This window comes from Bos grunniens, chromosome X (assembly GCF_055505025.1).
Source record: "Bos grunniens cultivar Pamir isolate PY7600 chromosome X, Bosgru_T2T1.0, whole genome shotgun sequence".
In the NCBI taxonomy this organism is placed as follows: Eukaryota; Metazoa; Chordata; class Mammalia; order Artiodactyla; family Bovidae; genus Bos; species Bos grunniens.
In genome coordinates this window covers 36,189,665-36,216,932 of record NC_141194.1, presented here as the reverse complement: position 1 = coordinate 36,216,932, position 27,268 = coordinate 36,189,665, and the positions used below count along the sequence as shown (strand labels likewise).

At 41.4% G+C, this 27,268-nt stretch overlaps 1 protein-coding gene and 1 pseudogene across 4 annotated transcripts in view; both read left to right on the top strand.

Moving 5' to 3' along the window:
- Positions 1–27,268, top strand: part of PRRG1 (proline rich and Gla domain 1) — a 160,743-nt gene that overhangs the window by 94,250 nt on the left and 39,225 nt on the right. For all 4 annotated transcript variants that reach the window (XM_086387643.1, XM_086387646.1, XM_086387644.1 and 1 more), the window contains one exon: positions 3,922–4,082. In XM_086387643.1, coding sequence (XP_086243769.1) covers positions 3,922–4,082 — 161 coding nt within the window. The remainder of the gene's footprint in view (positions 1–3,921; positions 4,083–27,268) is intronic.
- Positions 24,711–25,507, top strand: LOC147340133 (ferritin heavy chain-like; annotated as a pseudogene).

Here is a 27,268-nt window from a genome sequence, read left to right as displayed (position 1 = left end):
TGTACATAGTCTGTGTTCAGTAAATATGTCCTAAAGAAAAAGTTTTGCTCACTTAAAAATGTAAACATTTGCCACTTTAAATAATGGCTCTTTGAGTAAATTCAGACCCAAGATAAGAGAACTGATAAGATAAGGGGAGTAGAGATTTTCCACATGAGCTGTTAACTTTCAGGCCCTGCCATCTGCTGTTTTTTAGCAAATATATGCACATGATTTTACCTAGATAAAGATTTTTGACATTAAAATATCAGTTTTAGTATCCTGCAATGTTAAAAATATGCAACATGACTACATATTTTGGTTTAAGGGAGTAATTTAGGGAGTTACTTGAGCAGTCATCTTATTTCACTTATTTTTACTGTTTTCTTTTGAAGAGAAAGCATGGGTGAGAGCTATTTATTTTGAAATTATGAAAAAGTAGCTATGTTTTTTTAATTAATATACTTATTTTATGGTGGTATTTCAGTCTTAGAGTTGAAATATTTTCCTTAGTGAGGATGTTCCCTAACTGAATAGAAAACAGCTTAGGTTTTTCCTTATGTACTTTAATGAGACAAGAACATGTTTGAATACCACCTCAGTGTTGTGTTCTTAGAGTAGATTTACAGTCTGTATACTTGTCATATCATGTCATCTCTGAAGAAGGCATACACATGATTCTGGACAGCTCTGGGGTACCTCACACATTTTGATGAAAAGGAGGTAGAGGAAAGTAATCAACCTTAGTTTCAAACATTAAGTCCAAACACAAGCCCCTGCATCATGGAGATTGCCCAGCGTTTTAGGAAGAAATAGTCTGATCTTACCTTATAGGTTCAAGATGCCACCTTTCCCTTATTTTGCTTTCGCATAGAAAGGATCCCAATTCTGACATCACCCATTAGATTTCCAAATTACTTTGATTAGGACTGGAAAATACTCTTCCACAATTTCCTGTTCCCTAATATATGGCAGACATGTTGTCGTTCAGTCGCTAAGTTGTGTCCGACTCTTTGTGACCCCATGGACTGCAGCACACCAGGCTTCCCTGTCCTCTGCTATCTCCTGGAGTTGCTCAGACTCCTGTCCATTGAGCCAGTGATGCCATTCAGCCATCTCATCTTCTGTCACCCCCTCTCCTTTTTGTCTTCAATATTTCCCAGGACATAACTAATCTGTAACAGTATCCTTCCTACTAGTCAGATTCTTATTCCAAGTGGTAACTTCTAATTGACCATATTTGGCAAGTGAGATAAAAACCTCCTTGCCAGGTTATTGCATCTAGAGGTCTCAGTATTATATCACGTTGCCTCCCAGTACAAGAAATACACAGGAGATGTTTGTAGAATGCTCTTGGTAATTTGGTTAGGCTGGAATTAGAAGGGCTGTGTCCTGCTGTACATTACCTTATAATTGTGTGATCTTCTGAATTAGTCTGCATTCTGATTTTAGGAGTCAGCTGCTTTCCTTGACACATTTTTCAACGTAGACAGCATGTAAGATTTTCCCTTAGGAGAATTTAGGGTTTTTCCCCTCTTAAAAGCTTAAAATACAATATTATTGATTGGTTTATTTTCAAGAAACCTGTCACCAAAAGTTAAGGAAGCCTTAGACTTCATTGACATATCTGAAAGTGAAAGTTGCTCAGTCATGTCTGACTCTTTGCGACCCCATGGACTATACAGTCCATGGAATTTTCCAGGCCACAATACTGGAGTGGTTAGCCTTTCCCTTCTCCAGGGGATCTTCCCAACCCAGGGATCGAACCCAGGTCTCCCACATTGCAGGTGGATTCTTTACCAGTTGAGCCACCAGGGAAGCCCAAGAATACTGAAGTGGGCAGCCTATCCCTTCTCTGGTGGATCTTCCCGAACCAGGAATCAAACCAGGGTCTCCTGCATTGCAGGCAGATTCTTTACCAGCTGAGCTACCAGGGAAGCACAATTGACATATCTAGTGTGTCTAAAAACAAGGAAGCTGATAGCCATGATTAGTTTTGTACTTGTCAGACCACACTCAGTGTAGAATATAGCATTTAATGTGATAAAGATGATACAGGGACTCCTATATATTTTTCTGGTATATGACCAACAGATGAAGGAACAAGACATGTTTATCCTAGAAAAGAGAAGCCTCAAGGGAAGTCAGTTACCATCTTCATGTATTAGTTGGCCTATTGTATGGAAGAGAATTGTTTCTCATTGCCATAAATAAGACCGGTGACTAGAAGTTGTTAATTCAGTGAAATGTCCCTTGGAAAAGGGCTCCATAGTCAAATAAATGTGACATACGCATGTGTTGTGTTTGTTTTCTGGAGATTTCAAATATGTATTAAATACATAGTAAGAGTCCTAAAAAGTCATACAGTAAAAGATCTTTTTGCATTTGTTAATCCCAGCATTCCATAAACACCTTCCTCAGAACTAATTTTCTAAGGATCTCCCATTTGAGTAGTGGTTTTCAAACTGTGGGGAGTGGGCCCAGCAGCACCAGTGTGACCTGGGCTCTTACTTGAAATGCAGCTTCTTGGCTCTACCCCAGCCCTGTGCAATCAGAGACTCTGGGAGGTAGGCCCAGCAGGATGTGTGATAGTAAGTCCAACAAGAGATGCTCATGCAGCTAAACTGAAAAGCACTGGCAGAAAATTCTACTATTACTCTCCAACTCAGCAGCACCCTTTTATGTTCTAGGATTTCTTCTAATGATTTTTTATGATTCTGTGATCCATTTTTATCGCTACTTAACCCTTCTGAGGCACAGAAGGAAGGAAGACATACCATAGTTTTCAGTGTACCCATCTAACTTGTATCAATTTGGATATTTTAAAGAGTCCTAAGTAATGAATCTGTATCCTCTATAAAGTCAAATACACACTTCTAAAATTGAGGTAAACCTTAAATTCATTCCTGTTGTTGCCATTTTTAAGCGAATATTTACTTATTTTCATTTAACTTCAAAATGTTTTTTTCCTCCCAAAATTTGGCCTTTTTTTCCCCTTAATTTTCTGAAGGATCTATTATGTACCTTGTCACATGTCAGAGGTCTTTAAGCTTAGGGTATTTTCTAATTTATTTGCTCTAGCAGAAGATTAAATTCTGGTAGCATTCTATTTATCTTTTCAAACAAGCATGACCATTTTAGACAAATGTAATTGAAGTTTAGTTTAAAATGAATCTGTACATAAAAATTATTTCCCACAAGTGTGCATTATAACCATTGCCTTATTTTACTGGTATCATGAATGTGCATTTTGAATGTTTATATGAAATGCCTCTACAAGTCAGACAGAACAATTTTCTTTTTCTGAAGGACATCAAAATGGGGTTAAATATATTAACATGTCAAAATATATTCAAGCTAAGTGCATTTAGAACAAAATGACTATTAATATTCTTTGGAATGAATTATGGCCAAATTTATCTTAATTTCTTGATAGTATTTTGTCACCTCTTCTTTTCACATGAGTAAAGGTGCTTTGGGTTTACATAATTAGGTCAATTGGAGTTTTATTTATTTTTAGTTAGGGGTAACAAAGACTGATAGTCCACAGACTGGATTTTTATTTCATTGCTGCTATCCACCAGCAGAATGCCTGGGGCGTTCTCTTACAGTAATGAATGCATGCATGTACTGGTTTCATTATTGCTATATTTAAACACCCATGGTTGGCAGGAATGTGCTAAAGTCTGGATATAGGATAGTTCATTATGTCACTGTCCCTGCCGAAGGCAACTGCCACTGAAAGGACACACATGATGAGGAAGACAGCAGATGGATGGGGTGGTTGAGAGCCGAGTGTTACTTCCTTGCTGACCTAGAGAAAGAGGTTGAGGGTGTTGGCTATGTTCTCTAAAGAGCGTCTAGCAGACTTCATCTTGTACAGTAACTTTCCACATGTACTTTTAATTACAATTTTATGCTTATTATTATATCTCTTTGTAGTTTTTCTCACTGGAGAAAAAGCCAATTCAGTATTAAAACGCTACCCAAGAGCGAATGGACTCTTCGAAGAAATAAGACAGGGCAACATTGAGCGTGAATGCAAAGAAGAAGTCTGTACATTTGAAGAGGCAAGAGAAGCTTTTGAAAATAACGAAAAAACTGTGAGTATATTGGCAGTCTTTTAAAATATTCATAGATTTGCCTACCTTTGTGATGTATATTTAAAACCTGCATTCCCAAACGTGTGCGTTGCTATCAGTTAAAAACTAGCCTCTCAAAGAGCTAACTCTAAGTGTTGCCTCTAAGAACACAATGTGGGTCAGAGGTCTCGGTCCACTTTCCTGTGTGCTGATCTGTGTTTGAGAGCTCCATTTCCATAGGACCCTGCTGAGCTGAGTTTGATCATCCGTGCAAGGGCTAAGTAAGCATGTTTTACGCAAGGCTTTGTCCAGGAAAGTTGCAGATACCATCATGACCCTACCATGCTTGATCACAGAGAAAGTACAGAGAAAGCTGATAGATAGTGACGCTGTTTTAAAACATTTTACTTCTACCAGAGAAAAGACATATCAGAACTCCCCTCCCCATTCTGACAATGGTGTACATTCTTTGAAACTGCTTTACAGTAGGAAATGATGTTTCAGAGAGGTAGGTATTGTATAAAGATCCACTCCTGTACGCTGCTGTGAAAAAAACACTACTTGAGAAACAAGTGGTGTGGGATATGCTCAGGGGACATCAGATAATCTCAGGAGCAGTGGATGCAGAAATTTTAAAGAAAGATGATGTGGTTTCTTGTTAGGTAAGGAAAGATCCAGGGGCGAAGAGGAAGGAATTCAAGGAGAGATGAGCAGAGAGGCAGTGTTGCTAGATTTCAGTGCGCACAGCAAAGGCAAAATCAGTGTGTAAAGTGATCAGTTGTGAGCATCAGGGTTTTTAACTCAGAAGTCCCACAGGTAAAAACAGGGAAAAGAATACATCATCTATCATGCCATCATGCAATCACAAAACACTCTTAGCTTTTAAATTTATTTCCAGCTTTTTTATGTTGTATCTGCTTACTCCTTGTGGGTTTTTTTCTTCCCATACTTTTTCTTCTTATAAAAGTAATACATGTTTATTGTAGAGACATTGAAAATATGGTAAAACATAAAAATGAATAAAATTACTTGAATTTTTAGTACTATCAGTTTTATAATTTTGGTATTTATCATTCTAGCCTATTCATAGTACATAGATAATTTTAATAACAATAAGATTATAGTATAAATAGTATTTTGTAGCATGGAGTTTCTGATAAAACCTGGCTCATGTACTTAAAAATTAGGTTTTGATATTGTGTTTTTCCAAAAAAGTACAAATTTTAGATACTCTACTGTGGTTTTCATAAAGCTAGTGCCTTTTCATCCTGCTTTATCATGTTCCTTTAAAGGAAAGGTAAGAACTTTAGTGGGAAGATACTTTGACACTACGTAAAAATGTTCTGTTCTCCAGCAGACTTCTACCCACTAGTTTTAACATCTGCTATTGATAGTTCTTGACTGAATCAATGAAATTCTAGTTTAACATAATGCTAAATGGTGAGTTTCTGACTCCATCGTTAAGTGTACATTTGTTAGCTGGCAGTCCACTATGCACAAAAATTTTCCCTTGATCTATCTCTTTCATAGATCATTTTATTCTGTGAGTTATAATCCATTACTGTCAGTGTTTTGATCAAAATATCTTAAATTTGGCTAATGGAAATTTCTTCAAACCAGCTTCTCTGTCTCTTTGACATGTCCTTATCATTTTTGTTTTTTTTTAATGTTTTGGCCCAGCAAGGTGCTCCAGGATACTGTTGTACTTTGCCTGCCTGCCCCAGTCTTGGCATTGGTTGTTTCTCTGAGGAGCCTTGCTTGCTTTTAGTTAGGAATAATATTTAGAAACCAAGATCTGGGAGCTAGAGTGTTTTCATTGCTGTCAGAGTATCATTGTTTCTGGATGTTCCAACAACAGAGCGAGGGAAAAAAATGATACATGTATATGCATATAAATGTGTGTGTGTGTATGCACGCACACGTGTCTGTGTGTGTTAGGGACCTCCATATTCATCCTGCTAATCTCCAGTTCCAACACCCCTCAGGGTTTCTCTTTTCCCCATTCTGTATTTGTATGTGAAATGTAAATATTCTTCATAGATGTTCTTCCACAGTGAGAAGCCTGGCTGTCAATTACACCAGTATATTAACTCATTTGCCCAGTTCTACAGCACACATACAGTGGTTTTATAATTTTAATGCCCATATCATAATAGGGAGGGAAAAATGTTTATGTTCATCTATCTGTCCCTTCTGAAAGTCATTCTGTATGTATTCACAGAGCTTACTCTGTTTAAAAAAAATCTTGACAGGACTTCCTTGTAAGGATATGTCACCATTTTTTCAGCCGGTCTGTTGTATTTTGGCGTTAAGTAGTTTTCACTAGTTTTACAATTACAGATAACGCCATAGTAAATCATTTTGCATGATAGGAAGTACATCTTCAGTGTAAATTCTTAGAATTGGATTGCTTATCAAGGGTTGATGTATGTATAGGTTTGTTAGAATTTGCCAGAAAGCTCGTAATGTTTTACATTCCCCCCAGATATTTGAGAGAGTGCCTATTCCCTCACAGTCTGACTAGCAGGGTGTGACATGGTATCTTGGTTGTGTTTCAGTTTACAATTCTCTTATGAGTGAAGTTGTGTATTTTGCCATGTATTATGGTCCATTATTATATCTATTTTGTGTGTTGTCTTGGCCTTTTGTTCATTTTTTTTCTATCATATTTATGGTCCTTCCCATGCCTCCCCACCCCGAATTTTTAGAAAATATATTAGAGATACTAGCCTTTATTGGTGATACATTTCAAATATGTGCTTGCAATTGTCATTTATATTTTGACTTTGCTTATGGGTTTTACTTATGCAGTTTTTTTCATTTTCATTGTAGCTATACATTAAGCAAGTAGTTTATTGAATCTAGATTTTTAAATCATACTAGAAAACCTTCCTCTTAGTCCCTGGTTATAGAGGAATTCACACAATTTCTTCTAATATATTTGAATTTTTACATTTAGTCCTCTGATTCACTTAGTTTATTCTTGGGTGTGGTGTGACTTATGGATCTGATTGTTTTGCACGTAGCTATCCAGTTGTCCAAACACAATTTGTTACGAAATCCTTTGCCCCAGTGATTTTAGTTACCTTTTACCATAACCCAATTTCCGTGTGTATTTAGTGAATTTCAGGATTGTTCATATTCTAGTCCACTGGTCCATCATTCTACTTAAATGCTAGTCCACACTGTTTTAATTATAGAAGATTGTTAGCATATTTAATATAAATTACAGCTAGTTTCCTTTATAAGCTTTTTCAGTGTTTTGTTCTCATATGCCTATTTGTCCATATAAATTTTAGTATTAATGTGTCTAGCACAGAAAGAAGTCATTTGTCAGTGTTTTTATTTGGATTTCTTTCAGTTTGTAAATTAACTTAGGGAGAACTAACATCTTTAAGGTATTAAATCACCCTCTCAAGAAGAGATTTCTTTCTGTTTGTTGAAATAAGGAAAGTTTTACTGTTTTCAGAAATGTTTTATTGTTTTCATCATACAAGTTTTGCACATTCCTTAGGTTGGTTCCTGTTTCTTTGTTGCTGTTGTAAATGGGTTGTTCTTTTCCATGAAAAATTCTAACTGATTATTATTTGTGAATGTGTGAGCTATTGATCTTTTTTTAAACCTTATTGAGTTACATACAATTAACTGCACGTATATAAACTGTACAACTTGCTAAGTTTTAACACACGCATACACCTATGAAACCACAGTGAAGATAGTAAATAGATTCATCACTCCCAAAACCCCGTTGTAATTCCTCCTTCCCAGCTCTCCCCATGAACAAGACCACCCCCAGGCAATGATTCATTTGATTTTTGTTGCTACAGATTAGTATATATTTTCTAGAGTTTTCTATAAGTGAAATCATACATTATGCACTCTTTTGTCTGACTTCTGTTACTCAGCATAATTATGTTCAGATGTATCCATAGTTCACATAACAGTAGTTATTTTTATTGCTGAGTAGTATATCATTGTATGTATATGGACGTTTGAGTTGTTTCCGGTGTGAGGTTATTACAGATGAAGCTGCTATGAATATTCATGTACTGGGCTATTGACTTTTTAAAATTAATGAACCATATATATTTATTTTGACTTGAATTCTAAGAAATCCTATGGTCCAAGTTAAACTTTCAAGGATGCATTAGATTTTTAAAAACTTTTTATTTTGAGATAATTATAGATTCTTAGAGAATTGCAAAGATAACAGAGAGAGGTCCCACCAGAGCCTTTATCTACTTGGCCCTAGTGGTTACATCTTCCATAATAGTAGTGCCGTATCAAAACCGGGAAAGTGACATTGGTACTACCTGTCTGTATAGTTCTGTGCCATTTTATCACTTGTGTAGACTCCTGTAACCACCACTACAGTGAAGATGCAAAATTCTTTCATTATTACAAAATCTTCCTTAATAGTCACATCCTTTCTATCACCACTGACATCCCTAACCTCTGGTAATCACTCTTCTGTTCCCCACCTGTGTCGTTATAAAAATGTTATATAATTGGAATCATATAATATGCAACCTCTTTATATTGTCTGTTTACACTCAACATAATGCTCCTGACTTCATCCAAGGTCGGTGTGTATCAATAGGTCATTCTTTTTTATTGCTGAGTAGTATTCCATGGTAATGGACTTCCTTGGTGGCTCAGATGGTAAAGAATCTGCCTGCAACGTAGGAGACCTAGGTTCGATCCCTATGATGTATCACAGTTTTTTGAACCATTCCCTCGTTGAGGGTCACCTGGGTTGCTTCCAGTTTGGGGCTATTTCAGATAAGGCTGCTATGAATATTTATGTACAGGTTTTTATGTGAACATCAGTTTTTATTTCTCTGGGGTAAATCCCCAGGAATATATTTGTTGTATGGTAAGTATATGTATAGTTCTGTAGGCTGCTGACAGATTAATTTGTCATTGTATAAATGACTATTTTAAATTCCCACCAGAGCACTGTTTGAGTGGTTGTTTTTCTGCGTACTCTCCAGCACTTGGTGTCATCACTGTTTTTTTGTTTTTAGTCATTGTGATAGATGTGTAGTGATACATTGTGGTTTTAATTTCCATTTCCATAGTGGCCATAGGAACATCTTTTCATATGCTTATTTTCCATTTATATATTCTCTTCTGTGAAATCTTTCTTCCTATCTTTTGGTTACCTTCTGATCAGATTTTCTTGTATTTTTGAGTTTTCCGAGTTTTCTGTATATTCTGGACACAAATCTGTGGTTAGATATGTGTTTTGTAGGCTATTGATTTTTATGTGTTAATTATAGATCGTACTACCTTACCAGTGGCCTCTTTTGTTTCCTTCAAGGTGAGTGATGATGTCTTTATGGCTTCCCTCTCTGGCCCTTAATGCATGTCAGTGCTTCTCTATATCCTTTCTTGCCCTCAGAGACAGGATGCTGCATTTCAGCAATATTCAAAGCAAATCAAAGAAAGTCTTTCAGCAATTGCTTTGTGCTCTCCAGCATCACCTTTTCCCTCTGTAGAATCGTTCTCATTAACCTACCCACCTTTTAAGGGAAAAAAAAAAGAACTTTCTCCCACCCTCTTATCTCCCTCCAGCAATAACCTCATTTTTGCCTTGTCTGTACTCACACCCCTGGTGAGCTTTTCCTAGTTTGTGGCTTGAAATGTTAATGACTCCCAAATTTATATCCTGGAGTCCTGGAGAGTTACCTTGAAATGCAGACCCAGGTGACTGTCTACTCAACATCTCCTCTTGGAATTGCCACAGTTGTTTAGTTTGTTCAGTTGTTCGTTGTTTAGTTGCTCATTTGTGTCTGACTCTTTGTGACCATGGACTGTAGCCCACTAGGCTCCTCTGTCCACGAGATTTTCTAGGCAAGCATACTGGAGTGGGTTGCCATTTCCTTCTCCAGGGGCTCTTCCCCACACTGGGATCGAACCCATGTCTCTTATGTCTTCTGCATTGACAGGCAGATTTTTTACCGCTGGGCCACCAAGGATTGATCCCACTCTAATCTCAGTATATGGTAGCCATACATCCATCCGTCTCTTTGCTAAGCCCCAAACCTTGTTGCCACCCCTGACTCTTCTTTTTCATATCCACACTCCATCTACCAAGAGTGCTGGTTCTAACATGAAAATATATTCAGAATAGAACCACCTCTCAAAAAAAAAAAAAAAAGAACCACCTCTCAGCCTGTCTTCTTGGTACCACTTTACATCCAAGCCACCATCACCTGCTCATTCGTATGATTTCTTGGCCACCTCGTCATTGGTCGTTCTCAAAACAGCAGGCTACGGTGATCCTTCCAAGTGTCTTCTCTGTAACAGCTTCCTGTCTTCCTCGATAAATGTTCAAGAGGTCAGAATCACCCAAAGGGCACTGCACCATAAGTCCTCGTCTCTGTCTACTCCATACCTCCACCACGGCTGCAGGCACTTCTGTATTGTATCTCCTGTGACACATCACTCCTTGGTCACTTTCCTGTGGCTTCCTTGTGGCTCCATACACACATGTAGCACGTGTCCTGCCTCAGGGCTTTGGTACTTGCTCTTTCCTCTTCTAGGTGGATGTTTCTGAGCTCTGTCACCACTCTCCATCAAGGTAACATTCTCAGGGAGGAAGTATCCTACTGAAAGTTGCAAGCTCTACTGAAAGTTGCAAGCTCTTGCCCCTTCGGAGCATTGTTTTTCTTCCCAGCACTTATCAGCATCTGACGTGTATTCAGGGTATTTGTTAACTGTTAGCTCTGACAGCAGCGTTTCTTTTCTGTATTGTTCATAGCTATGGTCTTTAGCATATGAAACAGTGCCCGTACATGCTAGGCATTAAAGAAATACTTGATGAAGTAATGAATGAATGTATTGGTGTATTATGAAGTCCATTTAATTTATAGGAAGTAGTGATCTCATGACTTTTGGCATTTGCTTTCTAGTCTTAGACTACCTGTGTGTAAGCAGTCGTGTCTGACTCTTTGTGACCCCACGGACTGTAGCCCACCAGACTCCTCTGTCCATGGAATGTTCCAGGCAGGAATACTGGAATAGGTTCCCATTTCCTCCTCCAGGAGACCTTCCCAACCCAGGGATCAAACCTGCATCTCTTGCTTCTCCTGCATTGACAGACAGATTCTTTACCACTGAGCCACCTGAGAAACCACCTGTAAGTTAACTGACTTTTTGTTTACTAAAACCTTGCACTCAGACCACTTTACCCATAATTATTTTCCTTATCCCCAAATCTGAACTTCGTGAAGTTTAAAAGTATGATTTCAGTAGAATTTTTTGTTGTTGTCATTGATTTTTTTACCTAATTGGGAATATAAGTCTAGTTGTGAGACAGTAGAAGTAAATGTGTTATGCTTCATGGTCCTCATTTTCACCAATGTAGGGATTTGTGCAGATTTATTCAGATGTTATCTGCTGACTGCCTGCTACATAACAGACACAGGACATTCAGCAGTGAATGTGCTGACCCTCCCTCCTGGCTTTGAGATCTGGGAAAGGCAAGCACGCAGAAAAGCTCAGTTCAGTTCTGTCACTCAGTCGTGTCACTCTTTGTGACCCCATGGACTGCAGCACACCAGGCTTCCCTTTCCTTCATCTCCTGGAGGTTGCTCAAACTCGTGTCCATCGAGTCAGTGATGTCATCCAACCATCTTATCCTCTGTCATCTTCTGCTTTCAATCTTTCCCAGCATTAGGGTCTTTTCCAATGAGTTAGTTCTTTGTATCAGCTGGCCAAAGTATTGGAGCTTCACCTCCAACATCAGTCCTTTCAAAGAATATTCATGACTGATTTCCTTTAGGATGGACTGGTTTGATCTCCTTGCAGTCCAAGGGACTCTCAACACCACACAGTTCAAAAGCATCAATTCCTCGGTGCTCAGCTTTCTTGATAGTCCAACTTTCACATCCATATACGACTACTGGAAAAACCATAGCTTTGACTAGACGGACCTTTGTCGGCAAAGTAACGTCTGGTTTTTAATATGCTGTCTAGGTTTGTCATAGCTTCTCTTCCAAGGAGGAAGCATCTTTTAATTGCACGGCTGCAGTCACCATCTGCAGTGATTTTGGAGCCCAAGAAAATAAAGTCCGTCACTGTTTCCATTGTTTCCCCATCTATTTGCCTTGAAGTGATGGGACCGGATGCCATGATCTTCGTTTTTTTCAATGTTGAGTTTCAAGCCAGCTTTTTCACTCTCCTCTTTCACTTTCATCAAGAGGCTCTTTAGTTCCTCTTTGCTTTCTGCCATAAGGGTGGGGTCATCTGCATATCTGAGGTTATTGATACTTCTCCTGGCAATCTTGATTCCAGCTTGTGCCTCATCCAGCCCTGCATTTCGCATGATGTACTCTGCATATAAGTTAAATAAGCAAGGTGACAATATACAGCTTTGACGTACTCCTTTCCCAATTTTGAACCCATCTGTTGTTCCATGTCTGGTTCTAACTGTTGCTTCTTGATCTACATACAGGTTTCTCAGGAGGCAGGTAAGGTGGTGTGGTAGGCCCATCGCTTTAAGAATTTTCCAGTTTGTTGTGATTCACACAGTCAAAGGCTTTAGTGTAGTCAATGAAGCAAAATTACACGTTTTTCTGGAATTCTCTTGCTTTTTCTGTGATCCAACGGATGTTGCCAATTTGATCTCTGATTCCTCTGTCTTTTCTAAATCTAGCTTGAACATCTGGAAGTTCTCAGTTCATGTACTGTTGAATCCTAGCTTGGAGAATTTTGAGCATTGCTTTGCTAGCATGTGAGATGAGTGCAATTGTGTGGTAGTTTGAATATTCTTTGGAATTACCTTTCTTTGGGATTGGAGTGAAAACTGACCTTTTCCAGTCCTGTGGGCACTGTTGAATTTTCCAAATTTGGTGGCATACTGAGTGCAGGACTTTCACAGCATCCTTTTAGGATTTGAAATAGCTCAGCTGGAATTCTATCACCTCCACTGGCTTTGTTCATAATGATGTTTCCCTCAGGCCCACTTGACTTTGCATTCCAGGATGTCTGGCTCTAGGTGAGTGATTACACCACTGTGGTTATCTGAGTCATTAAGATGTTTTTTGTATAGTTCTTCTGTGTATTCTTACCACCTCTTCTTAATATCTTCAGCTTCTGTTAGGTCCTTTATTGTGCCCATCTATGCATGAAATGTACCATTGGTACCTTTAATTGTCTTAGATCTCTAGTCTTTCCCATTCTATTGTTTTCCTCTATTTCTTTGCATTGATCACTGAGGAAGGCTTTCTTATCTCTCTTTTCTATTCTTTGGAACTCTGCATTCAGATGGATATATCTTTATTTTTCTCCTTTGCCTTTAGCTTCTCTTCTTTTCTCAGCTATTTGTAAGGGCTTGTCAGACAACCATTTTGCCTTTTTGCATTTCTTTTTCTTGGGGATGGTCCTGATCACTGCCTCCTGTACAACGTCACAAACCTCCTGAAGCAGTTCTTCAGGCACTCTGTCTATCAGATTTAATCCCTTGAATCTATTGGTCACTTCCGCTGTATAATCATAAGGGATTTGATTTAGGTCATACCTGAATGGTCTAGTGTTTTTCCCTACTTTCTTCAATTTAAGTCTGAATTTTGCAGAAAAGCTCACCTCTGCACTAGTTAACAGAATGCCAAGTGAAATCCTCTTTGTGGGCAAGCACCTGGACCTGATTTCGTGTCTCAGCTCTGCCACCTACTGACTATTTTGTTTCTGCAAACATTTCACCTTTCTAAGCCTCAATTTCAGAACGTTTACAAAAGGAGAAATTACACCTTTAGCGTTAGGTTTGGAACCATGCACTTAGCTTGGCACAGTGCCTGGCACAGGGAAAGCCTTCCGTAAATCTATTTTATTCTAGTTTTTAGGTGTTGAATTATAACCTCTGTATTTCAGAATCAGTATTTGATCTGTACTATTGTCTTCTCTCTTTTCCTCTCTATGGGTCCCCCAGGGTGTTTGCATTTTTGAACTTCTGATCTTGAACTAACATGAAGAAAATAGTAGTAATTCTTTAAACGAGCTACTTCAGAGCTTTTCTTGACAAATTATATCTAGTTTATTTGTGCTTGACTTTCTAAAATGGCTGCCCTCAAACTTGAGCGTGCCTAAGAATCTGCTTGGTTGCTTCTCAAAACTGCACAGTCCCCCTCAGTGCCCAGATCTAGGTCGCTCATACAATTCCATAGCAAGAGAAATCAGGATTCCCTGGGGGTATGGCAAATTCTAGGGCTGTAGCAAGAGAATGGAAGATGAAGTGAAATCTGTTGTACTGCCATGTCATTTGTGTGTCTGACTTTTTTTTTTTTGACCCCATGGGCTAGAGCTTTTTCAGAGCTCCTGCCAGGCTCCTCTGTCCATGGAATTCTCCAGACAAGAATACTAAAGTGGGTTGCCATTTCCTACTCCAGGGGATCTTCCCAACCCAGGAGTTGAACCTGCATCTCTTGCGTTTCCTGCATTGGCAGGCAGATTCTTTACCACTGAGCCACTTGGGAAGCCCAGCAGCAAGTAAGGAAGTACTCAAAGTAAAGAGAGCATGTCCAAGGGACATAGGAGCCAACCTGAAGGAGCTCTCAGTGGCCAAAGCCAGAACAACGTGAATAACAATATATGTGATGTAGTTTTGGATTATAACGTAAAGCATGTAATAAACACACGAGTCCATAATGATACAAATAAATAAATAAATAAATAGGTAAGAAGGGACAAATCTTTATTACACAAGAATTCTAATCTACTTATGTAAATACTCCCCTCTCCAGGAGGTAGAGCCTAATTCCCTGCCTCTCTTGAGGGTTGCTTGGACTTGATGATCTGCTTCCAAAAACTAGAGTATGGAAAGTGGGGGAAATACCTTACAGTGGAGAAACCTGGCAAACCACCACCTTGACTGGGTGATCAAGGTTAGCATCATCAGTAACAGGTCATGTTATGAGAATGGACTTCACCTCTGTGGTATCTTCCCCCTCAAACCCATAACCCCAGTGGAGTCATGAGAAAACTGCCAAAGACATGCAAATTGAGATACATTGTACAAAACACCTGACCCCTCAAAACTGTCAAGGTCGTGACAAAGAGGAAAAGACTGGAAAAGTGGTATTCTGATGAGACTAAAGACATGTAATGATTAAGTGCAATGTGGATTGAATTCTGGAACCAAAAGGTCATTAGTAGGAAAACCAGTGAAGTCCAAATCCACTGTTAATAGTCATGGATCAATATTTGTTCATTGTAACAAATGTACCATCCTAATGTAAGAGGCTAATGTGAGGGAATACTGGGTGAGGGACACAGAGAAATGCTCTGTACTATCTTTCCAAGTTGGCTGTAAATCTAAAATTACTCCAAATTTTTTTTAAATTTTATTTTACTTTTTAACTTTACAATATTGTATTGGTTTTGCCATATATCAAAATAAATCCGCCACAGGTATACATATGTTGCCCATCCTGAACCCTCCTCCCTCCTCCCTCCCCATACCATCCCTCTGGGTCGTCCCAGTGCACCAGCCCCAAGCAAGCAAAATTAAAAAAAAAAATCATTTTACAAATGTATGGTCCAGGGTCCACAGGTCTCCATGCGGCCAGGGAACCTGCTTTAATGAGCAGGGGATTCTAATGCAGGTGATCAGCTGATAACAGTTTGTTAGACTGTCAACCAGATGGTTTAACTAAAAGTGCTTAGTTTAGAAACCAAATCCAAGGATTTTAGTCTAAGTTGAGCTATTCCTTTTTGGATGACACTTCTCATTCCAAAGTGTTGCCTTAAATTTGCCTTATGTGGAAATTATTAACAGAGAAATTGAAGAAAGTGCCACTTCATACTAGAATATGCCACAGTAGCTACTCTGGGGATCTCTAAAGTCAGAGCCCACAGCAGGAGACAGCATGTGGATATTCGTGGGTGGAGATGGTGATTCATAAGAAAAGATGAGAGGTATTTAAGAGTTGGTCACTAGTTCCCTGGAAATGACTCATCACACTTGCAGGGAAAAACTGGGATTCTTTGACACTGTTAGGGGAACTCTGATTTCATTTAGCCTCTCATGATCCACTGATGGCATTTGAGCCACTGATTCATAACTTTGCCCTTTGAAGGTTGAGAGAATTCAGAAAAAAAAGGGAGGGAGGGAGTTAAGTCTGGGCATAGACATACGGGGGCATACAGGGAGCCTCACCGTGGCTCTCTCACAGCCATCCTCTGTGCATATCCATCCAGAACTTTCCACACTTTCCATAGACCCATCCTAGACCCTCTTGGAGGAGCGAAATGTGAAGTTGCCTCTCAGCTACAGGTGATAGTTTCCTGGGGTTCCCATGGGCTTCATCACTACATCTTTTGGGATCTCTTGAGAATAATTTACCCAGGGCTAAAGTCTGTTATCATGTATCATTGGTATTCTGAGCTCCCAGAAAGATCAGGAACGTCTGACAGCACTTTGTCCATGATCGTATATGATCATTTAGTTTTATTGATTATACTGTTGATATTTCTCAATTAGTGGTGAACTTTATTCTCTGGCAATTGGGCCCTTTTGTAGATTGTAAATGCTATGTAGTCTCAGTTATTCTTTTCAAGTTATGGTAGTAACTTTATTTGGATGGTTTCAGCCTGCATGTTACTAAAGCAGTGGAGTTGTTCTAGTGTGGGTCTCTACTGCCATACCAGCAGTCTTTTAACCTCGGCAAGTTTCAATACCAGTTACCCTTTTTTCAGGCCAGCCCTCAGAGAACTGGTGACTGGTGGGATTGATGGGTCCACTTTTTTTTTTTTGTCATTTGTATAATCTTCTGCACCATAGATTTAATATAACTGCATATCTTAGGCTGCAATGTCTAGTTAATGATGTCCTGTTTAGCCTCCAAATATGCTGCTATTCAGGGCTTCCCTGGTGGCTCAGACAGTAAAGAATCTGCCTGCCATGTGGGAGACCCAGGTTTGATCTCTGGGTTAGCAAGATCCTCTGGAGAAGGGAATGGCTACCAACTCCAGTATTCTTGCCTGGAGAATCCCATGGACAGAGGAACTGGCAGGCTACAGTTCATGGGGTTGCAAAGAGTCAAACATGACTGAGTGGCTAACACGTTCACAACACTTTCATGCTGCTATTACCCATGATTACCCCCCAAGACATAGGTAGAATTTCAGAACTCATTAGTGCTCCTCATTTTGCCAGAAGGAGTTCTCCTAATGGAGCTGGTGGAAACCCAAGGGTCCCTTGGCAATATTGCATCAGAGTTTAAGGTCACAAAAGTGGTGAGTCAGGTATTTGAAAAGACCCTGCTTTGCCTAATCCCTCTAGTTTGACAGTCTATAAACTCTTGTTTCTTGAAGACAGGCAGATCTCTTACCTTTCTAGGCACTTTGGGCCATAAAAATTCCTATGTACTCTCTTCCACTTAAAACTGTAGTGCTGGATTTGCTTTATGCTCACCTTTTCCTCCTCTCCTACTTCAGCTTCTGCCACATCTTGACCAGAAGATCTTGCAGTAAGGAGAAGGTCATGATCTGCTCTTCAGCACTTACCTTCCCCATTTGTCTCTCCCCTGGTATTTTGAGGACCAGGGTGGGGGTGGGGAGAAGAAGGGGACAGATGTCTCTAATGTCACTAGTATTGCCATCACTGCTCCCCTTCTTGGATGTCACCAATTCTCAGGTGGGCCTAATTATAAGTTGGCTGGCAGGTGCACAGTGTTCTGAAAAGGGTCCGAGAAGAAGCCTTCCCATAACGCAGTTCAGGGAACAGGAGTTAGGACTGTGTGGTGGCCTCTTTTGCCCCATCCCCCAGCTGACTCCTGTCCTACTGTGCACACGTCACTTCCTCATTGTTGATGCCCTCTGCCTGGCACACAGCACTGCAGGGCAGAGTAGAAGCAACATAGCTCGAGCTTTCCACAGCAGCCACCTAACTTACGGGAAGTTCTTACAGCCTCATTTTAACCCTTTGAAGGGGTCGGCTCTGTTGCTGAGCATATTCCCCACCTTGCTTTTCCTCATATTCCTGTGGACACAGTGGGCAGGAGTGAGGCACCCCGGCCATTCCACTGCTGAAGCGGACGTCCGCTCGGGGAATGACTGTTCATGAGCTCCTCATGCAGGTACCCTACATTGGGCTTCCTCAAAGCTCCTCTCAGTAGTTCGGGGTCTTGGGTTCTCAGCAGTACCTTTGAATCTATGAAAGTGTGACAGACCGACCTGGCCTGTGCAGTGCTGCTGCTCCAGAGTGCTGGATTGCTAGCTCGGCAGTGCTGTCACTGTTAGAAGTGGCTTACGTTATCCAGTAGTGAGTGGCATTCAGTCAGTGGAACTGATGAGAATGAAACCTTCACATTCAAAGTGGGATTTGAGTAGAACCCTAAATCAGCAACTTTCCTTGCTAAATATTTAATGCACCTATTATTTCATCTGAAAGATGGTGTCACATGTCTCCCATGGCATGCTAGGAGGAGGTTAGCTATGAATTCAGAGAACAGGGGTTACCTATTACCCAAGGAATTATTCCTTAACTGAATACATTAAACCTCTCTCTTCAAAGATGTAAAAGAAAGAAGAAAAAGGTTAGAAACCACCCATTCTAGGATGAGGCTGATGTGTTGAAAAATGATACAGTATCCAATAGAAAATGCTAGTATTTTTTTTTTTTAAATAAGGTTTTCTATCCTTATATATAATACTAGAGACCATTATCGGAGAAGGCAATGGCACCCCACTCCACTACTTTTGCCTGGAAAATCCCGTGGATGGAGGAGCCTGGTAGGCTGCAGTCCATGGAGTCGCTAGAGTCGGACAGGACTGAATGACTTCACTTTCACTTTTCACTTCCACGCATTGGAGAAGGAAATGGCAACCCACTCCAGTGTTCTTGCCTGGAGAATCCCAGGGATGGGGGAGCCTGGTGGGCTGCCATCTATGGGGTCGCACAGAGTTGGACACGACTGAAGTGACTTAGCAGCAGAGACCATTAGGGTCACAAATCAATTTCCAAAAAGTAATAAGCAATTATGAATAGTTTAAAAAACTAGCTACTTTAATAAATATACTAAGGCAAGTGGATGACAAAATCCAATATATATTACGTCAATTCTCTACAAAACCCAATATATTTCATCAATTCTCTAATCATTTATTCACATTTTAAGTTCTGTGAAATTGAGGTGCAGCTTCCAATCGATGACATATGGTTGAAAACATGATATTTTTCCTTTTTTTAACCCACCCAGAAAAAAAGTGTGCTTTTCAATTCATAGTATATTTGATAAAATGCAGCAACCAGTCACCACTCCTCAGAGCCCATCTGGGTGAGGCCACTACTGTACATCAAGTAGGTGGCTGCTGTTTCTTTCTTTCTTTCTTTCTTTTTTTTTTTTTAATATTCTAGGATATCTTACAATCACTTCTCTCTCTCTCTCTTTTTTTTTTTAGAGATAAATGTGCACTTTAGAACAACTCACACTTCTTTTTTTTTTTAATAATTGTATTTGTTTGTGGCTGTGCTGTTCTCCATTGCTGTGCAGGCTTTTCTCCGGTTGTGGTGAGTGGCGAGCGGGGGCTGCTGTCTGGTTGCGGTGCACGGGCTCCCGTTGCAGCGGTTTCTCTTGCGGAGCACAGGCTTCAGCAGTTGCAGTGTGTTGGCTCAGTAGTTGTAGCTCCCTGGCTCTAGAACGCAGGCTTGGTAGTTGTGGCACATGGGCTCAGTTGCTCCACAGCATCTGGGACCTTCCCAGATAAGGGAATGAACCTGTGTCTCCTGCATTGGCAGATGGATTCTTATCCACTGAGCCATATTAATTAGAAGCCCAGCTGCTGATTTAATATATTGGGGGTTGTAACTGGTTCTTTCCCCCAGTGTTAGGGCACAGTTTCCCTAGTGTCAGGGCACAACTGCCCCAGGGCAAGACTTCTGACCATGGTTCTCATGGTTGGAATGTCAACAACTGTAGAAATAAGACTCAGTTTAGCTACTTCCAAGGTACAATAAAATCAGTAGCAAAAGAAATTAGAACTCTGCAATAGTCTAGTAATTTCAGACCTAGGACTTAGGTACCATCAAACTGAAACAGGGCATCTTTTCCCCTACTGCACACACAGCAACCAGCAGAGCAAAGAGGGCTCTGCTTTTTCTTGAATTGTAACCTTCAGAGAGTTGTACTAATGCCATAACTTAATGTGGCATTATTATTTGAATGTTAAAATATTACCCCATTTCCAAAGCTAATATTTGATACCAGTCACTGCTTATCATGAATAGACTAAAGCCTGATTTTTCTTTCCATATAGGCTCCAGTCATTTTTATAACTGATAGGGTTTGGGAAAACCAAATAGGTCAAGCTGTTCATTTCACAAATAAGGCAATAATAAGAGAAGTTGTTGATTTGCTCATTTCTCCCTAGCAAGATACTGATTGGGGAATCCGAGGGGAGAACCCAGGTCTCCCTGCCCTCCCTTCCCTCTGTATTGAACACAGTTCCCTCCTAATCTGGTGGGTGATGGTGAGGCTGGGGTTTCACAGTGGAACAGTTTACCTCTAGGCTTTTTATGCCAGTTCTTATTAGGCCATTAGTAAAGGCACATCACCATATCCTTATTCAAGCCCAGATACGGTTGTAATGGAAAAATTGGTGGCTGGTTCGTACTCTTGGCTGCATTTTTATTTTTACTGTTTTAAAATGCTTTAGAACAGGCAAAGCAGGTGACATCCTTTGCATTTTTAAACCAATATTGTGAGTGCCAAAAAGACCAGTGATGTACCTGATTTCTGACTGGAGTTGGAATTTGTGGCTTTTGATTCCTAATCAAGTACTCCTGAACATCATACCGTGTAGCTGATAGACTTGGAGCACAAGACAGGAAGAAAAGAAAAAGAAAACTTAATAAGGCTTGTAATATAAAAGGGCCAGTTGGGAAGGAATATAGAGGTAGGCTGAAACTTCCTATTGTTACCTGAAAAGTGGCAACCTGAACTCTTAGTTTTGAACTTGTTTGGTTTGATGGTAAGATCATTTTCAAGAGAGCTGTCTTTAACTAAATAAACTAGTGGGGTTTCATTATAATTCTAGAGTAACGTCTGAAGTGGTAGAAGAGATGATAAAGCTGTTTAGAGTTAATGAAACTTTACAGTAATACAGAGATTAACTTTTATTACTTTGAAAGACAGATTATATTATAAAGATCCAGGTACATATTAATAACTTAAATGAGATAAAGTAGTAAGAATAATTAATTCCCCAGAAACCTAGAATTTATGTTTTTTCATCAAAACTATTCCATTTTCCTGTTTTGTATTTTAAAGTATTAAAATCCAGAAACTAACACAACAGTAAATCAGCTATACCTGAAAAAAATAAAAACAGGGTAAACTTTAGACAGACTTATTTACTAGGAACTATATTCTTCAGTCTACCATAAAAAGACCCTTTGCCCCAGCGTATGCCATCCTATTTGCCTTAACTACTCTACCACCTTTTGTATTACGCATTTCCGTTACACTAGAAATCCTGTGCTCACTGCAGTTTAGTCATGAATTGCCCTACCACTAACCTTCTTGCTGAGAAAAGAAACTAATTGCCTGCCTTAATGTATTCTGAGTTGCTGCTTGTGTGGCAGATGAAGTGAAGTGAAAGTCAAAGTGTTAGTTGCTCAGTTGTGTCCCCTTCGCAACCCCACCGACTATAGCCCACCAGGCTCCTCTCTCCATGGGATTCTCCAGGCAAGAATACTGGAGTGGGTTGCCATTTTCTTTTCCAGGGGGTATTCTCGACCCAGGAATTGAGCCCAGGTCTCCCGCATTGCAGGCAGATTCTTTACCATCTGAGCCACTGGTGAATCACAAGTCATGTCCGACTCTTTGTGACCCCATGGACTGCAGCATACCAGGCCTCCCTGCCCTTCACTGAGTCGGTGATGCCATCCGACCATCTCATCCTCTGTCATCCCCTTCTCCTCCTGCCTTCAATCTTTCCGAGCATCAGGGTCTTTTCTAATGAGTCAGCTCTTCACATCAGGTGGCCAAAGTATTGGAGCTTCAGTATCAGTTCTTCCAATGAATATTCAGGATTGATTTCCTTTAGGATTGTTTGACTGGTTTGATCTCCTTGCAGTCCAAGAGACTCTGCAAGAAGTCCAAGAGTCTTCTCCAACACCATAGTTCACAATTATTAATAGTCTAAGCATGATCTAGTTCTAATCTAGTCATCACCATGACTGATCACAGCAATATTGTTCCTTTTCATAATCTTTAGTAATGTGTTCTCTCTCATTCTTAATGTTGGTAACTTGCCTTCTCTCTTTTTTTCCTGATCAGTCTGTTGAGAAATTTATCTTTTTTTTTAATCCTAAAGAATCTATATTTAGTTTTGTTTGTTCTATTTTTTTGTTTTCTCATTCACTGAATTTTCCTTTCTTTATCATTTTCTGACTTCAGCTTGACTTGTGTATTCATTGCTTTTCATCTTCTTATTCCTTAAAGGAGGGTAGATTTTTTTGATTTAGATGTTTTTTCTTTTCTAATGATGTGTGATTTGAGTCTTTTGAAATTTATTGAGACATGGTTATAGCCTAGAATATGATCTATCTTGGTAATGTGCTTCTAAAGAATATATTTTGGTTTATTCTCTTCAATCTCATGAATATTATTTCTTCCTCTTTTCCTTCTTTTTCCTCCTGATTTATAAGAAGTAATGCCATAATGCTTGCTTGGAGAGAGAAGACCAGTGTGGCTTTGAACCATATGACTATATTACCTATTAAGAAAATTATGTACATTTTTAGAGATTTTTTTTTCTTGGAGGATAATTGCTTTACAGTGTTGTGGTGGTCTCTGCCATACATCAATGTGAATCAGTCATTAATATATATATAGAAATTTTTAAAAATTATAATTGAATCATGGCAGTGGTTAAACACACACAGACATCTACACACACACATACCACACTAAAGGGTATTATTAGCACATCATAAATATGAGGAATTCTTGGAAGATAGGAAATGCAGATGCAGTCAAACAAGTTAATTAAGAGAATTTGAAACATCTGCAGTAGAAAACTGAGGATGTTCAGACACACTTCAAGAACAGTCACCAAAACTGAAGCACTGTACAAAGTCCTAGGTCAGCTGTGAGATGACACGGCTATTCTGAGAACAGCGCACGTGTTGCCCTGCCCTGCCCTGAACCATTCCCACCTCTACTTATACTGGACATAAGGACCTGTGCCATTTGAGCACCTTTCATCTCCCCAAACTGCAGACCTGCACAGAAGGGAAACATCAGGACACAGCTATCTCCAAGGGAAAAACATTTGCCTGGCTATGTCAGAAATAATATCTTTATTTCAGCAACAGTGAGGATCTCTAGCCTACTTGCAAGCTCCACGCCATGCACCCACAAAAGTGGTCACTGAATAATAGACATAGTCTGCCCTTCCATACATGGATGTCAAAACTCTAGAGCAGATCCATGCCAATTACCAAGGCTAATCAAATGAGTCCTTTATGCCTATGTTTAAATGGACAAAAGCTTGCCAGATATTTGAGGAAAATAAAAAGAGATGTTCATGATGAACAAATATAAATATTTCTGGAGAAAAGATGAATATAATACAGGAAACAATAAAACCAAATTCATATTCTCAGAATTTTAATGAAGACAGTGATATTATAAAAGGAGAACACAGTGCTATAAAAGAGAGGAATTAAAGAACAAGAGAACGTCCTTAAAAAGTAAAGCAAGGAGATCCAACCAGTCCATTCTAAAGGAGATCAACCCTGGGTGTTCTTTGGAAGGAATGAAGCTAAAACTGAAACTCCAGTACTTTGGCCACATCATGCGAAGAGTTGACTCATTGGAAAAGACTCTGATGCTGGGAGGGACTGGGGGCAGGAGGAAAAGGAGACAACAGGATGAGATGGCTGGATGGCATCACTGACTCGATGGACATGAGTCTGACTGAACACCAGGAGATGGTGATGGACAGGGAGGCCTGGCGAGCTGCAATTCATGGGGTCACAAAGGATGCTTGTGCCCCGCCCCCTTGCGCGCCCCGCCCCCTTGCGCGCCCCGCCCCCTTGCGCGCCCCGCCCCCTTGCGCGCCCCGCCCCCTTGCGCGCCCCGCCCCCTTGCGCGCCCCGCCCCCTTGCGCGCCCCGCCCCCTTGCGCGCCCCGCCCCCTTGCGCGCCCCGCCCCCTTGCGCGCCCCGCCCCCTTGCGCGCCCCGCCCCCTTGCGCGCCCCGCCCCCTTGCGCGCCCCGCCCCCTTGCGCGCCCCCGCCCCCTTGCGCGCCCCGCCCCCTTGCGCGCCCCCGCCCCCTTGCGCGCCCCGCCCCCTTGCGCGCCCCGCCCCCTTGCGCGCCCCGCCCCCTTGCGCGCCCCGCCCCCTTGCGCGCCCCGCCCCCTTGCGCGCCCCGCCCCCTTGCGCGCCCCGCCCCCTTGCGCGCCCCGCCCCCTTGCGCGCCCCGCCCCCTTGCGCGCCCCGCCCCCTTGCGCGCCCCGCCCCCTCGCGCGCCCCGCCCCCTCGCGCGCCCCGCCCCCTCGCGCGCCCCGCCCCCTCGCGCGCCCCTGCCACCTGGAATGAAATAGGAACCTTCTCTCGCCCCTCCCAAGCCGGTTAGGGACTTGACTTTTGGTCCCTTGCAGACCTGAGCCGCATTCCCCTGGCAACCCTAATTGTTCACTCTGGGAACTCTCCGAGGCTGGTGGTACCTGCCCCGTGGCTTCACCTTCACACCCACCACACCTGTGTCACCTGCTACGCTGCCTGCACCACCCTCGCAGGCACGCCAGAACTACTGCCCAGAGTGTTAGGCCGCGGTCAACAGCCTTGGAGTTCCACACCTCCTACGAGTGCCTGGCCATGGCCTTTTTTCTCAACCATGAAGACGTGGCCTTGAAGCACTTCTGTGTTTGCTCCGCTCCCACGAGCACAGCAAGACAGCCGAGAGCCTGATGTTCCTGCAGAACCCGTGTGGGGGCCGTGTCTGCTTCCCTGACATCAGAAAGCCTGAGACCCAACAGTGGGAGAGTGGTCTCCAGGCCATGCAAGACACCCTGAACCTGGAGAAGAGCATCAACCAGAGCCTACTTGACCTGCACCAGCTGGCCACCGACAGTAGTGACGCCAGCCTGTGCCACTTCCTGGAGATGCACCACCTGGACCAGCAGGTTGAGTTCATCAAGGAGCTGAGGGACCATGTCAGCATCCTGAGCAACATGGGATCCCCGGAAGGTGGCCTGGCAGAGTACGTCTTTGACAAGCTCACCCTGGGTGACGGCGACAAGGAGGACTGAGCCTGGACTGGACTTTCTCTTGAGTTCCGGGTGACTGCCCAAGGTCACCCTGCCTGCCATGCAGACCGCAGTATTGCCCTTGCAGAAAAAGTTCACTTAAATTTTTTTCTTCCAGTTTTACCAGTTCTTCACATAAAGTTACTGGTTCTTCAAATAAAGTTATTAGTTGATACATAAATAAAGGTCTCTGATTTGTGTGTGCAAATCTCTCACCTTTTAAACTTTAAAACTGGTATCCTGGAATCTCTCCAGCTACCCAGGCCCCATCCATGTGCAGCTCAGGATCTCCACCGATGGAGAGGGAAGGTGTTCCATGGAAAACACAAAATCATTCCTCCCCTAGTAAAACAATGTTGGGTGGGGGGTGGTCTGGGGCCCTGGTGAGTGTGGGTGCCTGTGCAGAGTTAAAGTATAAAATCATGGCCTGAAAATCGTGATTGGGGTTGATCTGGGGAAAGAGTGAAGGGGATGGGGTTATTGAAATGAAGGGGTTTTTCACTTTATCTGAAATGTTAGTGGTTAATTCTGGGTAGCAAGTTGGGGGCCCTGGAAGCCAGCATGGCAGAGTCCTTCTTTGACAAGCTCATCCTTTGCTGCAGTGATAAGGGAAACTGAGGTTTCACCTGTCTTCCGCATAAGATGTGAGGGTGACTTCCTCTGATCCCCTATGCAGAACATGCATGTTGTCCTTAGAAAATCTCCACTTTGCCCTTATAAACTGTGGTTATATGGGATGGGTGAGATGAATGGTTTGGGACACTGATGTCTGTGGGTACACGTATATGGTAAAAAATATGGGTAAAAATATGTTCTATGATTCATAATAGTGGTTGCATCCCAGAAAGAAGTGAAAAATGGGATTGGTGGTGGTGGTGGTTTAGTTGCTAAGTTGTGTCCAACTTGTGTGATCCTGTAGACTATAGTCTGCCAGGCTCTGCTGTCCATGGGATTCTCCAGGCAAGAATACTAGAGTGGGTTGCCATTTTGTTCTCCAGGGGATCTTCCTGACCCAGGAATTGAACCCGGGTCTCCTGCATTGCAGGCAGATGATTTACCAACTGAGCTATGAGGGAAGCCCCAAAAATGGGATTGGGCAGGCATTAACTAAATGGATGTGAGACTTGGACCATAAAGAAGGCTGGGTGCTGAAGAACTGATGCTTTTGAACTGTGGTGTTGGAGAAGACTCTTGAGAGTCCCTTGGACAGCAAGATCAAACCAGTCAATCCTAAAGGAAATTAACCATGAATATTCATTGGAAGGACTGATGCTGAAGGACTAAAGCTCCAATACTTTGGCCACTTGATGCAAAGGGCCAACTCATTGGAAGAGACCCTGATGCTGGGAAAGACTGAGGGCAGAGGAGAAGGGGATGATAGAGGATGAGATGGTTGGATGGCATCACCAACTTGATGGACATGAGTTTGAGCAGGAGATGGTGAAGGACAGGGAAGCCTGGCATGCTGCAGTCCATGGGGTCACAATGAATCAGACAGTATTGAGAGACTTAACAGCTACAAATAAATGAAGTCTTCCACTTTATCTGAAGTATTTTAGCTTATTATGTAAGTGTCCATGTTTATTGTTTCTCAGTAACAATTTGGGGCCCTGGAAACTGGCATTGTGGCATCCCTGTTTGGCAGGTTCACCTTGTCAGTGATTATGGGAACTGTGCCTTAGGCTGATGGCTCCATAGACACAGGTATGACTTTCTATAGTTAGCAGTGCCAGGCATATATGCTGCTGCTGTTATAAAACTTCTGCCTTTATTTTTTTTCCTTTGTAGAACTTCTAATAATTTGGTAGAGAAAGAAAACCCTACTTATTACAAAGTTTGAAAATTTAACATAGTAGCTGAACATCAAATTTTTGATAATGAATGTATAGTAGATTGAATTTCCTTTAGAGAAATGAGTCATAAGGACCTTGTCCAATAACTGATAG